Raw genomic sequence first — 17,801 nt, forward strand, 5'->3', positions numbered from 1 at the left:
TCTCAAACACTGTGGTCTGAGGACACTTTTACATTCTTAAAAATGATTGAAGACCCCAAAGCTCTTTGCTTTATGCAGTATGCGTTTATTGATATTCACTGCATTAGCAAAATTGCAAAAATATTTTAAAATTCTAAAATATTGTAGTTGAAACTGATGACCTACTGAAAGGGTTTTGGAGAGCCCCAGACCACACTTTGAGAACCATTACTAAAAACTCCCTTTTTATGATCCTGTAATTCCTGAATTCAGGGTAAAGTTGAGGCGATCGGATTCATCTGAGCGTTTACTGGTCAGATGCCCTTCCTGACACCATGTAAAATTCACAGCAGATATTTTTTCTTTGTGCCCTAGGAGATAAACATCTGCTTCTACCTGAATTCTCAACCTTCCAAGTGGGAAGCAAGTGTTTTACCACTAGGCCACCACACCACTCACAGTTTGAGAACCACTACTCTAACCTTTATATTGCTGAAAGAGCTATAAGAGTCACACAATATCAAAAGCCAAATGGGCTACCATACAGTTCAGTGCAATATATAGCCTAGATTAGATCTTTTATTTGGTTCCCGAAGATGTGCTTTTCTTAATCACAGGGAGGGGTCCACAAGTGGACAGGTCCATATCTTGACATTCAAATTGGGATTGTCTGATTTGGTACAATGGTGGACAAAACATGTTAATATATGCTTCTATGAGTGGTGGCAGTTCAGCTACAACACCTATGCAAGGAAATTTGCACATGCATCTCTCCTTGCATATAGCATTATCATATGTCATATCTATGCATTTTTAGTACACAGGAGATAATGATTACAGACCTTTCTTCCTCAATCATGTGAAACCCCTTTGCACAATTGAGATATATACTAACGCAAAATAGCAATTTCCATTATAATCATTATGAGAACAGAACTTATTGAAGTAGATAACATATACTCTGATTTTCTGTCTCTTACAGGGGAGGGGGGAGGAGATAGACAGACAGAGTGTACAGACAGAGGACTGTCCATGGTTCTGGAACAGCCGTGGGCTCTCTCTAGAATTGTTCAGTTGTGATCAACTGCAGCCAGCTTAGCTCACTGTCAAGGAAGATGGAAACTAGTCTAACATACAGCCGGGTTTGCTGCCTAAAGTTAAGATGACGTCCCATCCTTACCATACAAGACTGATTTATAGAGTCTCCCCGAAATCTAATACGCCTGGGAGAGCCCGGGTGCCCAATTCCTGTTCCTGTAGAATGGAGCTAATCGCATCTGACCCAAAGCCCCTTTGGGGACGAGCTCAGGCACTTAGTCTGGAAAAGGAGATGAAGTACATTATCCTTCTTACACCAGTTTGGAGTCCGACGAAAGGTTTTTGGGCTAGTCTGGGATGGGCAGGACGGGGCTGGGCAGTCTTTCTGAAAAGATGATGTAACAAAAGAAGGCCCCGCCTCTCCTTCTCGGCCCATGTGCGCTCTCGCCGCCTCTCTTCCCGCCCACCGGCTGCCTTGGGCGCAGACGTTTCCCCGCCCTTCTGGTCATTCGAACAGGCTGGGCAGCGAGGTAGGTGTGAGTGTGGTCTCCCGCCGCCCCCAGTCGCTATGGGAAGCCGGCCTCTTCTCCTGCTGAGCGCAGTCCTCCTCCTGTCTCTTTCGGCTCCTGCCGCCGAGGAGCTGCACGGCTGGCCCCGGAGCCCGGTGCTGCCAGCGTTCCCTCGTGTCCGGGGGACTGCCCTTTACTAAACCCCCGCCAGCCCCCTCCCTCCCCGCCCTGCCCTTTCCCGAGTCGTCCCTTGCCCATCCCCTGCCCGGCAATGAGGCAGCGGGGCTGCTAGATGGGCAGCTCTTCCGGCGGTGGGCAAGGCGCGCCCTTCTCAGCTCCCGGCCTCCATGGCTTCGTAACGGCCTCCGCCCGAGCAGAAAGCATCTTTCCCCGCACCCAGCGCAGGCCATGGGGGCTTCCGCCGCCGCCGCCTTCCACAAGGCCACCCGAGGAGCCGCGTTGGTCTCCAGCCTTCTCCTGGTGAGTCACCGTGTCAGGGATGCGGGCGAGAGAAAGGAAGTGCCGAGCGCCTCGGGAGCTTCCCTATTGCGGTGGAGGGGTAGGTGGCTTGTGGGGACGGGAGGGAAGGAGCCGGGGAGCGAGTCCCGCCGCAATGCTGTTGCTCGGGAAACTGCGCCCTGAGCCATCCAACCATCTTTGATTCCAGCGGTCCGTGCTCCGAAAATGAAACGCGCCGGCTCTCCCGGGTATGGAGAAGCAGCCGCCTTTGCTTCGTAAGCTTGAGCCTTACGTTCGGACCTGGGGCGACTCGGGTCACAACCTGCCTATGATCGGAGGCGTTTTTTGGCGGTTAGCCTCAAGTGGCCTTCAAAACAAGACAGCAATCGTTTATCCAAGGGGAAGGCTGGCGTGGGGAAGCCTCACAAAGCCGGCTGCTCATCCCACATGTTCAGAAACTAGGGAAAGGCAGTGGGTTGGCCCTGGGCTGGGCTTCCTTCCAAAGTTCGTGGGCGAAGATACCTCCAGGATCTCATTTTTTCCATCTGCCAAAGGAGTCCTGCCAACAGACTGATGGGGAGAGATGTTTCAATTTGCTAAGTCATGGACCGGGGCACTGCAGCAGGGAAACCTATGAATCACCCCTTTCCCAACCCGGGAACTGGCAGATAGGGAGAAGTTTCCATAGGCTGCCTTTACACCTTTACGGAAAACATTCCCATCCCTGGGCTAGAGAGAGATGGCTAATGCGAGAACTGGAAGAGAGGAAGATTGTCATAGAAGAGTTCTGAACTCTTGGGTGTCAAATATGGGAACCTTAAGCATCTTTGACCCAAACTGCAGTCCCAAACCAGAGATTAGTTAGTGCTTTCCACATATCATGATTATAACAATGGCTTTGCAAATGCTCTCTTCTGGTGTGTCTCAGGGCATGCATCCAGAGAGAAAAAGAGTGAAGAGCTGAGGTTATGAAATGAATGGTTCTGCTACAGCCACAGTTGCTTTGTTGCCATCAGGAGACAGGGGCTGGACAAGTGTGTTGTTGTTCAGTTTTTGGCCTATTATAGGGGTGGGGGATTAAGGGATGGAGCTGCTGTTATTTAATTCCTCTTTGGTTCCAATGTTGCTTTTCATTAAAAATGAATTACTAGCAGGGTTCTATATCATGCCCTCAAATACCTGATAAGCAAAGCACTGAGAATTTGAATGAATTCTTGCTGCACCAATATGCTGCTTTCTTGATTTTATTTATTACATTTATATTTGCAGTCTTCAAGGGAGGCAAAAGTATAATTTGCCTGTTCCCCAGTTTCATTCTTGAGCAATCCTCTGAAATTGGCCGTAGCAAGACATATAATGACCTTCATGGCTGTAAGGATTTGCTGTAAGGCTGTGAGGAATATTAAGTGGAGGTCCATACCAGTACAAAAGTGCCATATAGAAGCCACAGATATTTACCTGCAATTTTCTGTCCACCATCTTTTAAGAGACTGTGCGGGTGTGCAAATGATCTTGTTCAGATCTCTCAGTAGACTCCCTGATGCAAGATACTATGTTGCCTTCAGTTTCTCATCTCCCATTTCATAATAACATTGAGTTAATTTAAATGAAGTGTTTGGAAAAGTGTTACAAAATATTTGTTGAAGTCTTACTTAGCTCTTTTTATCAGCATTGATACTGTTGCAACATCTGGCACATAGGAAATTTTTATTTTATTTACCGGGATCCTTAGAGGCCGTTTAGAACCTGGGCATTTTATTGTCTGCCAGATGCAGGAATGTTTTCCCAGTACTGGTCTAAAATGCCAAAACTTATTTCAAACATAACACAAAGCCGTAATGTGTTCTTTAGGAAGAGAAGGACAGTTTAGCAAATTCATTTATTATTTTTTATAAACCACAGTTTGCTCTCTTGATAGGATTCTTACTTGAGGCTGGAGGGAGACAATTTTTGAATGGTGGGCAGAAAAAATCCACTTCAAAATATGGGAAAGGCCTGGGCAGATTTAAGTAGAGAGATAAAATTTAATTGATCTTAGCATGCATTAGTTTCATCTTTCTGTCATATTCAAAATCACAATTTGGTAGCAAATCCAGAGGGGGATCTGAAACCATAGTCAAGGGTTTAGAAGGCGTGATGTCTGCTGGACCAGAGGTTTTGCATTTGGAAGCTGAAAAAAAAAGGTGGGCAAACCAGATTATAGATTAACAAAATGTTTCAGTCTAGCCCATGCCTGCAGAAGGATTGTTCAGAGTTAATAATGACATAATGGGAGAAAAGAGTAGGATGCCTTTGGCTCATTTCTTGTATCTCTGAACAATGGTAAAATGATCGTCATTATTGTCCGTAGGAGAACTATATGATTAGGGTGATAATGACATATTTCTCCTCTTCTTTGTTGTCAAAGTGAGAATTTTTCTACTGGACCTCAGGAGATTCACAGAGGTTGGTACAGTTGCATAGCTACTTGGATATGAACTGTACTGTTGCTATGGTGCTGTACATTCAGCATTTTTCAAGGACAACACGAAGTTTGTTTTTCATTTGGAGGCCTTGTGAATTTGATTCCCTTTATAAAAGCTGGATTTGGCTAGAATTTGGGGTTTGGTGCAGTGTTAATCTTTTGAGATTATTTTTATAGCCAAGGGTGCTTCAGCAACATCAATTGAAAGCTTAATTCTTTGCTTCTTCAAGAAGCGATTATGCTTTGAGAATAATGATTTTTTAAAATGATAATAATTCAGTTACAGGGAGTCCACTTTCTTTTGTAGACAAGATTGCTATGGGTTCCAGCAGGACCACTTCCAGGAAGGCCCCTCAGTTTGGGCTAATTTTGACCCAGGTTAGATTATTAAATTCTCAGGTTTAAGTTTAGGATTCACTTGCTGCCTTTTATAAATAAGAATTCTTTACATGCTAATACATCCTTCCCCAGGTATTACTCTCTGTAGTCAGAATTACACTTGTATTTTCTGTTATGTCTTGCAGGTGTTTTTATAATACAAATAATATTCATTTAGTGACCATAATTAGAACTGGCCACTTGGTTGTTAAGTGGAGTGCTCACTAAATGAAATCATGACTGTTCATATGATCTTACTTCAACTTTCCTTTGCTGTACAGGTTTTAGGGTTGTAAATGTAAGGATTGGTCATAGTTGTTTTTCATCACTGTCATAATTGCCAAAAGTCACAAAGTTTGGCAATTCCTAAATAACTCATGATAGAAACAAAGTCCCTACTGAAAAAGAACCGGCCACAGCCCGGTCAGACTCAGGCTTGACACCTATCCATATTTCACTGCTTCTTTCAATCTGTATATGTATCAAATTAGAAGGAGAGCTTTCTAATGCTTGTATCACTTGAAACAGTTCCAGTTTACAGAATATAGAATTGGAAGGGACCTTATAGATCATCTAGTCCAACCCTCCGCCCAAGCAGGAGACCCTACACCAATGATGGTGAACCTTTTTGTCATTGTGTGCCAAAAGCTCAAGCCTGCGCACCCGCAGCCATAATGCAATGAGTGTGACACGCCCGTATGTGCAACCCGTCCCCTGTGCATGCATCCCCCATGCATGTGCACATCTCCCGCATGCACCCCACTTCCCGCGCATGTGCAACAGAAACCCAAAAATCAGCTGGCTGGGGTAGGGGCGTACGCGCACGTATGGTCGAGCTGAGTTGGGGTGATTGCTTGTGTGCCCACAGATTCACCATCACAGCCCTACACCATTTCTGACAATTGGCTGTCCAGTCTCTTCTTGAAAGCCTGCAGTGATAAAGCACCCACAACTTCTGAAGGCAAGCTATTCCCCTTGTTGATTATTCTGACTGTCAGAAAATCTCTCACGAATGAAGGCGAAAATAAGGAACATCTCTCCTTATTTCTAGCTTGTATCTCCCCTTGATCAGTTTCCATCCATTGTTCATTATCTGGCCTTCGGGTCCTTGGAAAATAGGTTGCACCCCTCCTCTCTGTGACAGCCCCTCAAATATTGGGACACTGCTATGATGTCACCCCTAATTCACTAGACTAGCCATGCCCAGTTCCTGTAACTGTTCTTCATATGTTGTAGTCTCCAGTACTCCAATCATCCTGGTTGCTGTTCTCTGCACTTTTTCTAGAGTTCCAACATCTTTTTTCTAGTATGGTGACCAAAACTAGATGCAGTACTCTAGATGTGGTCTTACTAAGGCTTGATAGAGTGGTATTAGTTCCTCACTTGATCTTAATTGAATCCCTCTGTTAATGCAATTTAGGATTTCATTGACTTTTTTGGCTGCTGCTGCACACCACTGGCTCATGTTTAATTGATTGTCCACTAGGATTCCAAGATCCCTCTCACATTTAGTGCTATTAAGCCAGGTCTGTAAATCTGTAAATCTACTTTTGGTACATATGTATGAGTACATGTACGGTTGATGGAAATGTGTCAATAGAACATTCTACTTAGACTTTGAAGATAAAACTTCTAGTCAGATATAATGGAAAAGCAACTGATTATTAGCCTGAAAAATGTAACTTCCATCCTATTTATAATAACCAGAATGTACAGCCTAGAAATCTGATTTGCAAGCATCTCCATGAATGAGCAGGAAGGAGAGGCCCATGATGTCTGCTATTTCTCTACTTCAGGTTCATTTTTTGTACGGTTTGGATGACACAGCCATTTCACATCATAACATAACAAGGCAACCCCACGGGAGTAAATAAATTACAAAACTAAGTTTTAAGAAAAACAGTACCATAATTTCTGTTGCTATTATATATTTATATGCATACATAATATTAAACAGCATAAACCACCTATTTTCAGAATAGAAGGTATATTTCTCCCTTCCCAGTAAGTGGATGAACTAATTAAGAGAGTGTTAAATATTTGAAGAGACAGACCTGGTATTCAGTACAATCAACTGGTCCCTCTGAATTGAAATGCTCTGCAAGTATTGCTGCCAGTCTTTAAACACAAGAATGTTAAACTAAACGATCACTTCTGAATATAATAAACCATATATGATTTTTATGCTAATACAAGGCTAATAGTTTCATTCAGATTTGAACTTCTCAGTCTGTCATTGAATTAATTTGCTGCCCTAGTAATAAAGGGTGCCAGCTGCCGTTAATTCACATTCCTATGTATTGATTGTTGACTTAGTTTTTGGTTAGCAACTCATCTACCCAACTAGTTTCCCCCTCTCTTTTATCTTTAATGTCTTTACCTTCCTGATTTAATAACTTGCTATTGATACATTACTTTTTTTTGTTAACAGTGGCTTATTTTGAGCTATTTCAAGTGCTTTCTTAAAAATAAATGTGAGCATCGAAAAGGAAAGGAGCATTCAGTCCTTTGAGTGATCCTTAAGCAGTCCAACCAGTATTAGCAAATATTAAGCTGTCTGAAAACTTAAGCAGCATTAATAGGTGTTCACTGATTTTAAAGTTTATTTTTCAAGACAATTTCAAGTGTCAAAAACTTTAAATGTTATCCTGTTTCCCCGAAAATAAGACCTCCCTGGATAATGAGCCCAATTGGGCTTTTTTAGTGCATGCTCTAAAATAAGCCGTCCCCTGAAAATAAGCCCTCCCCAAAAATACTGCAACACAGCAGCAGCCACAAGGTGACCACGCTTGCCGCCTCCTGCACCTCAAAAATAATAAAACCTCCCCGAAAATAAGGCCAAGCACTTATTTCGGGGGAGTCAAAAGAAAATAAGACCCTGTAAGAAATTTACAGTTGGAAAATATTTGCATGTTACTCACTAACCCCTGAACGTAATATAAAAAATATTCTATTAAAATTAAGTTATTACCCATTGCATGTTTATTTTGTATGTGTGCTGGCTCATTCTTTTTATATGGTCAGTGATGGCATGGTTTTTTTTAGGAATCTTGATACCTTGTAATCTAGTCAATCATGGTTCTTGTTCTTATAGTGAGTAGTTGATTTGGACTGGCTTGGTTCATGCTTTACACTTCACTCAAATTATGATTTATTTTAACCTGATTCATTCTATGAAAGAAACTTAATTTTACATTCTACCAACAAATGTAATGTGAAGTTATAAAATTAACGGGCCAGGCTGGCTTGCTGGAAAAGCCAACTTTTTAGGGTGTGTCGGAAGGACCGGAGGTCGGTGATTATGCGACGCTCCGGGGGCAGCTCATTCCAGAGGGAAGGCGCTCCCACAGAGAAGGCTCTACCCCTGGGGGTCGCCAGCTGACACTGTCTGGCCAACAGCACCCTGAGGAGGCCAACTCTGTGGGATCGTACCAGGCGAACCTGGTAAAAGGCCCCCCTGGTCACAGCTATCAGGTGTTCTTCTAAACTAGGCTGCGTGTCCAGGAGGACTCCTAGCTCGCGGGCCCTCTCTGAGGGGGCTAAAATTTCTCCCCCTATCATCAAAGATGGGACAAGATGCACAAATCGGGATGATGGAAACCACAGCTACTCAGTCTTGGAGAGATTGAGCTTGAGCCTGTTCCTTCCCATCCAGATCCGCACAGCCTCCAGGCATCGGGACATCACGTCGAGAGCATCGTTTGGGTGGTTTGGGGTAGAGTTGAAAAGTTGGGTATCATCAGCATATTGATGATACCGTACCCCAAAACCACGGATGATCTCGTCCAGTGGTTTCATATATATGTTGAACAGAGGGGTGAGAGAACCGACCCCTGGGGCACCCCACAAGTGACATGCCTCAGGGTCGATCCCTGCCCTCCAGTCAACATGAACTGCGACCGATCCGACAGGTAGGAGGAGAACCACCATAAAACGGTGCCCCCACTCCCAACCCCCCGAGTCGTCACAGTAGGAAACCATGGTCGATGGTATCGAAAGCCGCCGAGAGGTCTAATAAGACCAGGACAGAGGAGCAGCCCCTGTCCCAGGCCTGCCAGAAATCATCGACCAACGTGACTAATGCCGTCTCCATGCTGTACCCGGGCCTGAAATACAACTGAAATGGATCCAGGTAGACAGCTTCATCCAGGTGTCTGGGGAAGCTGACATGCTACCACACTCTCGACAACCTTTGCTACAAAGCAAAGGTTGGAGACCAGACAATAGTTGGCTAAAGAAGCTGGGTCCAGGGAAGGCTTCTTAAGGATGGCCTCACCATCGCCTCCTTCAAGGTGGTGGGAAAGAACCCCTCTCTCAATGAAGCATTGGTAATCGCCTGGAGCCAGCCTTGTGTCACCTCCCGGGAAGCCAAAACTAACCAAGAGGGACACGGGTCCAGCACACAAGTGGCAGCACTGAGTCTCCCCATAATCCTGTCCATGCCCTTGGGGGTCACAGGGTCAAACTCATCCCAGATTGTCTCCACAAGATTCATCCCCGTCGATTCGCCCAAATCTACCCAGTCAGAGTCCAAGCCTGTCCGGATCTGAGCGGTTTTATCCTGCAGATACTGAACAAATTCTTCAGCCCTACCCTGCAAGAGGTCTTTCCCAGTTCCTTGGTTAAGTAAGGAGCGGGTCACCCTAAACAGGGCGGCTGGGCAGTTATCTGCGGACGCGATAAGAGCAGAAAAATGTTGCCGTTTTGCCGCTTTTATCGCCACTAAGTAGGATTTAATATGAATTCTTACTAGTGTTCGATCAGATTCGGACCGGCTGGCCCTCCAACCACTCTCTAGACTTCTTTTCTGACGTTTCATCTCCCGGAGCTCCTCGGTAAACCAGGGAGCCACCCGGGATCGACACCGGGTCAGAGGCCGCAAAGACACAACACGATCCAAGGCCCCAGTGGCCACCCTATCCCAGGCTTCGACTAGGGCTTCGGTCGAGTTGTGAGCAAGGGATTCAGGAAAAGTCCCAAGTTCCATCAGGAACCTTTCAGGGTCCATCAGGCGCCTGGGGTGGAACCATCTAGTTAGTTCCGCCTCCCTGCGGCAAGGGGTAGCAGTATGGAAGTCAAGCCTGATGAGGAAATGATCAGACCATGACAAGGGTTGAATAGAAATATCCCCTAAATCTAGATCATTCATCCACTGCGCAGAGACAAAATTCAGGTCGAGCGTGTGTCCCCTATTATGGGTGGGGTCTTGAATTAACTGAGCTAAGTCCATAGCCGTCATGGAAGCTGTGAACTCCTGAGCTGACTCGGATGTCTCGCCAATTGAGGGCAGATTGAAATCCCCCAGGACCATAAGCCTGGGGAAATCAACCGCCAATACAGCTAACACATTCAGCAGCTCCAGTAGGGCCGATGAAACGTAGCAGGGAGACAGGTACGTAACAAAAAGGCCCATCTGAACTCCAAGGCCCCATTTCACAAAAAGGGACTCACACCCGCCTATCTGAGGCACAATAACCTCCTGAGATCTGAGAGTTTCCCTAATAACCTCCCCCCCCTGCCCCTGCCCTGGGCTCTCGGCTGGTGAAACGCCCGGAAGCCTGGTGGGCATAGTTCACTAAGGGGAACACCCCCCTCATGGCCCAACCAGGTCTACGTAATGCACACCAGGTCCGCTGTACCCTCTTGTATGAGTTCGTAAATGAGGGGAGCCTTATGTACCACGGACCTGGCATTAAGCGACACCAGCCGGAGACCAGGATCCTATAATCCCGAGCGATTTATATATCATGCTTTCACTGCATGCTAACACTATAAGCAAACTATATTATGCTTAACACAATGCAGTGTCCTCATTTAGCAACTGCCTCAGACGTGACCATTTATAGTTGCAGTAGTAATGAAACAGTAACTTTGAGACCAATCCTCCCACTTAGGACCTTTGCAGGTCTGCAAAGCAAAGGAAAGCTGAAATAAGATCCTAAGTACAGTTGTGGTTTGACTTAGCAACTGCTTTGCTTAATAACTGAATTGAGGATACCAGCTGTAGTTGCTAAATGATGTTTGTGTAAGTATCTATAAATCCAGTAGGTTTTTGTTGTTGTTGTTCCTATACCCAGTAAGCAGTCATTCATTTTGTATTGATTGATCAATATTGACTGATATCACCCCCAACCTTAAGATTCTTGATAAAACCAATACAACTATTGTATGCATGTGATGTTTGCTCCTGCAAGAGAAGAAAAGAAAGAAGAGAAGCTCCCTACAGGTTGAGGGAAATGCATCGTTTGCAATTTTGAACATGTATATTTCTGGCATACCAACCAGTGGAAATATCTCACTGGCAGTGGTGGGTTCCTGCTGGATCGCACCGGATCGTGCGCGCTCCCTTTCAGCGCTCCACCTGGCTTGCGCGCTCCCTTTCAGCGCTTCACCTGGCCTCGCGCTCCCTTCCGGCGCTGAAACCGGAAGTACAGTTTTGCCCGGCCCTGGCGAAGCAATGACGCCTGTCTGCGCTCCACCAGCTCGGCTGGGAACGGAGATGTTTCCTCAGCGGAGCGGAGCGCCTGAAAAGCCAGGTGGAGCGCTGAAAGGGAGCGCGCAAGCCAGGTGGAGCGCTGAAAGGGAGCGCGCGAGCCAGATGGAGCGCTGAAAGGGAGCGCGCGCGATCCGGTGCGATCCGGGAGGAACCCACCACTGCTCACTGGGAATAGAAGAAATGGACTGAGGAGGTAATAAAAGCACCCTTGAGTAGGTGGTGACCAAACATCTGCTCCCTTACAAAGTTTGTAGCTGAGCCAGAATTTTTGAGTGGACCTGGCATTTGGGAAAGGATTCTATTAAGCAGCAGATTGGTTGACAACAACATGCTAGCAGATCTTACTGTTGCAAAAGCAAGGGGCAGTTGGAACTGGCCCTTTCTCTATAGGATGAGAAAGAGCATTTTAATTCTGATCAAGTCAGTTTGAAAATAAGGCAGAACTCCCTGGGAGCTAGATTAAACAATTTCTCATGTCAATCATTGTCTTCTATTGCAATTGCTTTCTCAAAAAGTCAAATAGGTGAGTTGAGGACTTAAAAAGAGAAATAAACTGGTCATCCACTTTACATCAAACTTTCTTGTTTTTACTGAAGTGTACTCTTCTGTTGTCAATAGTGGGTGGTAGCTTTGTAAAGGCCTCAAGTGGAGATGAGCTATCTGGGCTGCAAGTTATGTTCTGAATTTCCTCTGCCTATTTTGAAACCTGGATTCTTAAGAAATGTCCCTTCCTATATCATCCTGCTTTGTGAGAAAGGTTGAGGGTTCTGTTCATCTGAAATTTATGTGTGTGTATGTATGTATGTATGTATGTATGTATGTATGTATGTATGTATGTATGTATGTATCAGTTCAGTTCAGTTCAGTTTATTAAATTTATAAACCGCCCCCTCTCCCCGAAGGGACTCGGGGCAGTGTACAGACAGAAATAAAATATACAATATAAAATAAAATAAAATATACAATAGACAACAAAAATACAAAACCCCAGACAAAACAAATTGAACACACAGTCTGTACAATAGTCATGAACTAACTGATGATTAAAACCAATTAAAACCAATTAAAATACCCCAGAATTTAAAAATTTAAAATGCCGGCCAGGAAGGTCAAGATTAGATTATAATTATGATTGCGATTGGGCCAGGCCAGCTAATTGGAACAGGTGGGTCTTGAGTTTCTTATGGAAGGAGCGGGGAATCGGCAGTAATTCTAATATCGGGGGGGGGGGGAGGTCGTTCCAGAGGGTTGGGCCCATCACAGAGAAGGCCCTACTCCTGGGCACCGCCCGCCGGCATTGCTTAGCGAATGGTACCCGGAGGAGTCCCTCTCTGTGGGAGCGAATTGTATGTATGTATGTATGTATGTATGTATGTATGTATGTATGTATGTATGTATATATCTGGAAACTAGTAAATCTGTAAACTATTATTTGTTTTATAAATGTGAATATATGTGTCAGATTTCACCACTGAAATTCAGTCTGAAACCCACATTTTAATTCGGTTTACCATCGCTTGCTGAGATCAAGAGAAAGGCAAAAAGACTTCCAAGAATCCAAGAAATAAGTGTTCATAAGAGGGCAAATAGCTTCTGTGAAACCACAGATTTGAATATGTACAGTATTTGGATTATACTTACTCAGTAAGTCAGTAAAGCTGATACTATTTACTGTAATTTGCCTTGCGAGATGTATTTGACTTGCATTTATGTATGTGTTTCAGGGATTTATGTTCCTGGGCACTGTGGATGCTCAGTCCGAGGTGTCATCTGAACAGAACACCATCAGTACATACACCCATCATGATCGTGCCACTAACACACATCTGACTTGCCACAAGTGTCCTGCAGGAACGTACGTATCTAAGCACTGTACCATGACGACCTTAAGAGAATGCAGCTCTTGTGCTAATGGGACCTTCACAAAGCACGAAAATGGTATAGAAGAATGCCATTCATGTAGAAAGCCCTGTGAGCAGTCAATGATTGAGAAGACACCTTGCACTGCTTGGACTGACCGTGAATGCTCCTGCCCACCTGGTACATTTTTACATGGAGACGCTTGTATCCCTTATAAATTATGCCCCATTGGATGGGGCTTAAGGAAAAAAGGAACTGAAACTGAAGACATCAGGTGCAAACCATGCCCTCGTGGCACTTTCTCTGCTGTGCCTTCTAGTGTGCTGAGATGCAAATCCTTTACTAACTGTTCGCAACTAAACATGGTGGTGATAAAACCAGGGACAAAAAGGACAGACAACATCTGTGGATTTCAGTCAATTTCCCAGAATGTAGCTGGGCTTTTGTCAAGTCCAGAAGAAGATGAAAAGCACTACAAAGTGTCTTCTGCTACTTTTCTTACCAAAGGTAGGTGTAAAGCACTGGGAAGCATTCTCTGCTGGAACATGGGAAATGTGAAACTTTATTTTGAAGTAATAAGCTGGTAATGCTTCAATGTGGAGTTCCCTTCCCTTCTCTAAAAGATGCCTGTTGGGCTTCTACTTTACAATATCTTAGATCTCTTTTTTACAGCTCTTCAATAGTTAGCCTGATTCAGCTTCAGCATAATTCCTGTGGCAAGTACAGCACATTATGACAGCAATTATTTGACCAGCATGTGGCTAATGGGGAGATGGAAGGATCAACTATACTGGAGGGGGGAGGAATGGAGGGAGGGAGAGAAAGGGGGGGGGGACATAAAGGAGTTTTAAGTTGCATCACTTTATCAACCTGCTACAGAATTGTATTTCTTAAACTTGATAGATGTTATGTAGATATGTATAAGAATGCATAGTCAGATACCAAGTGAGTTCTTCTTTTTCCAACAATTAAACTGATTAATTTGTATAGTGTTTTAGCAATATCAATAGCACTCAGACTTATATACAACTTCACAGTGCTGCCCAGCCCTCTGTAAGTTTTCTCCTTTTGCTTGATTGTTTAAAATACTGTATGTAATAAATAGTAACACTTGCATCCTAGCCCACTACTTTTATTAAACCTTTCATTGTTAGTATTTTTATTTCATTTGAAACTATAGTATTAAACCTGGCTTAAAATCAGCATCTATTGTTAAAATGTTTTTCATGAATTGAGGATTTGGAGCCTAAGAACTATGCTCAGCAACTATGTTTTGAGAGATCTGCATGCACTCTTTGTGGCTATTTCATAGCATGAGCTACATGGGGTAAACAACCTGATGCCTTCCAGATGTTTGGGAATTCATCAGCTATCAGCATTTTTCTTACTAATGGGATTGTGGGATGTTGAGTCCCCACCAAATAGGGAGGACACTTCATTGTATACTCTTGAGCCAGTTATTTCTTTCTAAATTAAGTGCTGTTAGAGGTCAGAACTGTATTAATAACTTCTAGCAGACTTCCTCAACAAGGGCTTTCCAGACAGGCTGGATTTCAGCTCTTGAAGTTCCCAGTCTTTTAGATCATGTTGACTTTAAAACATAATTGGCAGTACCAGCCATGGAAAGACTGGCTGATAGGGTCTATGCTTGCTGATTCATTTTTAATATTGTATGTATTTTTCAGGTGTGCATGCTTCCTCTTCCAACTTCACCACCACGCCTCCCCCAAGCACATATGCTGACATGATGGAACCAACAGACATTTACAATGAAACCTCCAAGAATGAGACTGTGGCAGCTTTGAACTATTCTAAATCTATAAATCACCAGCAGCTATATTACCACAAACACACCCCTTCCAATCTTAACTTACAGCCAGCACTGGAGATGAGTGGCAACGTGAAATCCAGCATTCCATATAAACCCCCTAAAAGAGGGCCCCCAAGACAGGCTATGCATAAGCATTTTGATATCAATGAACATTTGCCATGGATGATTGTCCTGCTACTGCTGCTTGTGCTTGTGGTTATTGTTGTTTGCAGTGTCCGCAAAAGTTCACGAACTCTAAAAAAAGGACCAAGGCAAGATCCCAGTGCAATTGTGGAAAAGTCTGTTTTGAAGAAATCTTCTACCCCAACCCAACATCGGGAGAAATGGATCTACTATTCCAATGGGCATGGTGAGTAGTTATAGTTTTATAAACAGAAATATATTCACAGATAAAATAGACCTCCATTCCAGTTCAAAACACTCAAATCTCATAGCTTCTTAAAAATAACTTTATTCTGACGTAAAAGCTTATTATATCTCAGGAATCACGGGCCTTCTTTTTCATATTTATTTATTTATTACATTTATATGCTGCCCATCTCACAAAGCAACTCTGAGCACCTTACAAAATAGTGATATAAACTAACATGGAATGCATTGTTTCTCATTGTTTCTTTTTTCTTTATTTCCTTCCAGGGCATCTTTAATGCTACCCATAGCACATGTTTATTTAAACTGTATCTGTTTTTCACAGTTGTTTTTAACAATAAAATCATTTCAAGTCAGTGGAGATGTGATGTCACAAGGCCTTCCTCCTCCTTTTTTAAGACATTTAAACATATATTTAGGAAAGTGTATTTCACAAAGATACTTCTGTTGTATAGTCAATCTTCACACAGTGGACTTGTGTTTATGGTCTATCTAGACCCCGTATACTCTGAGGTTCACATGTTGGGCAACTGCAAGTGACCCCAAGATCTATACCTTGCTGTATAAGGTTTGAACAACAGTAGGGGTCAATTTTCAATTTAGTCAAATGCTTATTGTTCATACGTCTCATACCTTTGAGGTAGAACATTTGCTCTCCTGTTTAGGGAAATGGGGGCTGTATGAAGTGAGAAAATCAGTCCTCAGTTATCCCCAAGAGTCTGCCACTTTAAAGTGCTTTTTAATATAGCCTTCCTGGCATTTATTTCTAGCTATCTCAATCCTGCCTGTAAGCGTCTGGCTCAGGCTGTGTTTACCAGAGGTTGTACTTGGCATCAGAGCCTTGGTAGATCACAGGGAGCAACTTGCTTCTTTCCCCTGCCCTAGCATGTAGCTTCTTGGGATCTGTAGTGACCACACTCTTGATATTGATTGTGTAAATGTGCATAGTTTAATAATGTGTAATCGTTATTCTTTCACTTTATTTTAATAAGTTTTGATAGTATTTTGATCTACGAGAATGGAAAGAAAGCACAATCAGGTTCTCACTTTGCACTTGGGAAATTGTTGTTGATGAGGAGGTGTGAAGAAAAGGAGAAACCTGTTTTTCTTCCTGAGCTGAGGGGAAAGAGCAGAAGAAAGAAATTCTTTAGTATAATTAGTTTCTGTCCATGACAGGCAGGATTTCGTGATGATTATCCTAGACAAGGAGCTTCAGTGAAAGAAAACAGATACATGTAAACATTAGGATTATGGATTATTTGTGTGTCTGAAAATTCATTCTATTTCTTTCACATTCAATTATCAGGAAAAAAGAAAGAAAAGAAACTGTTCCTGTGTACATACCCTTTTCATGACCAATTCTGAGAGACTGGACTAGTTGGTGCAGTTTTCTTGACAAGGTTTTTCAAAAGTGGTTTGCCACTGTCTCCTCCTGAGGGCTAAGAAAAAGTGATTGGCCCAAGTAATCTAGCTAGCTTTATGCCTAAGGAAAAAAGACTAGAACTCCTTGTCTCTCCCAGTTTTTAGCCTGATGCCTTAACCACTACACTAAAATGCTGACCTTAAACACAAACACATATAAACAGTAAAACTTATAATCTATCTTTCCTTTTGGATTAAAGATGAAGGTTAAAACCATCCTAGATACTATTTTAGTGACTACTTCTAGGGGTTGCTTTTAGGCAATATCAGCTGAAAATAATCTTTCAACTGCAAGCTATTTTTAATAAAATATGTGGTTTTTTAACATTCTGTAAGTAAAGAGCAAAAATCAGCAGCCTTTACCAATATGAGTATTTTTCTTTGGAGTCAGTTCAGGATGGCACAAATTGAAAAAATATATATCCACAACCTTTTAAAAGGTTGATTTCTCACTTTGTATACTTTCTTTATATATGCACCCTGGTTCGTTGCAAGAATATCTAAAATTGGTTTACAATTTTAGTCATGAATTGCTAAAGAGCAAAATCCAAAGTCTTGGAATATCCAGCACTGTCTTTTGCATTCTGGTTTACATCTGGAATATGTGACAACATAGCAAACTTACTTGACTGAAATTAAGTAACCTAAAGAACTTAGCAAGAAAGAGCGGATAAAGCTCTGGGCTTTAATGCATTAGAATTTCTGCATGGGGCCAAAAGTAAATATCACCTCCTCAAAATTCTAGAATTGGAATTATTGTGAAGACCAGGAACAAACTTTAAGGTCACCTGAGAGAAATTGAGGCAATCTGTACTTCATAAGGCTTTGTATGAGAGAGCGATTGCTGGATGGAAAGGATATGCTGTCCATGCTGCAAGAGGCTGCTGAGAAGGGCTTAGGCACAACTTCACAAAAGTATGGTCCAATGCAAAGGGGAGTTTGGAAGGGTTGAGCTAGTAGCTACCACAACATTTTGGGAAACCACATGGCCAGCCA

General features: G+C 43.2%; 1 protein-coding gene across 1 annotated transcript in view; it reads left to right on the forward strand.

Annotated features, from left to right (window-relative positions):
• The first annotated feature begins 1,493 nt into the window (after window positions 1–1,493).
• Window positions 1,494–17,801, forward strand: part of TNFRSF21 (TNF receptor superfamily member 21) — a 41,357-nt gene continuing 25,049 nt past the window's right edge. The window contains exons 1-3 of the mRNA XM_081942914.1: window positions 1,494–2,006; window positions 13,048–13,690; window positions 14,869–15,363. Coding sequence (XP_081799040.1) covers window positions 1,935–2,006; window positions 13,048–13,690; window positions 14,869–15,363 — 1,210 coding nt within the window. The 5' untranslated portion in view covers window positions 1,494–1,934. The remainder of the gene's footprint in view (window positions 2,007–13,047; window positions 13,691–14,868; window positions 15,364–17,801) is intronic.

Source organism: Natrix helvetica, assembly GCF_964273705.1.
Source record: "Natrix helvetica genome assembly, chromosome: 2".
NCBI lineage: Eukaryota > Metazoa > Chordata > Lepidosauria > Squamata > Natricidae > Natrix > Natrix helvetica.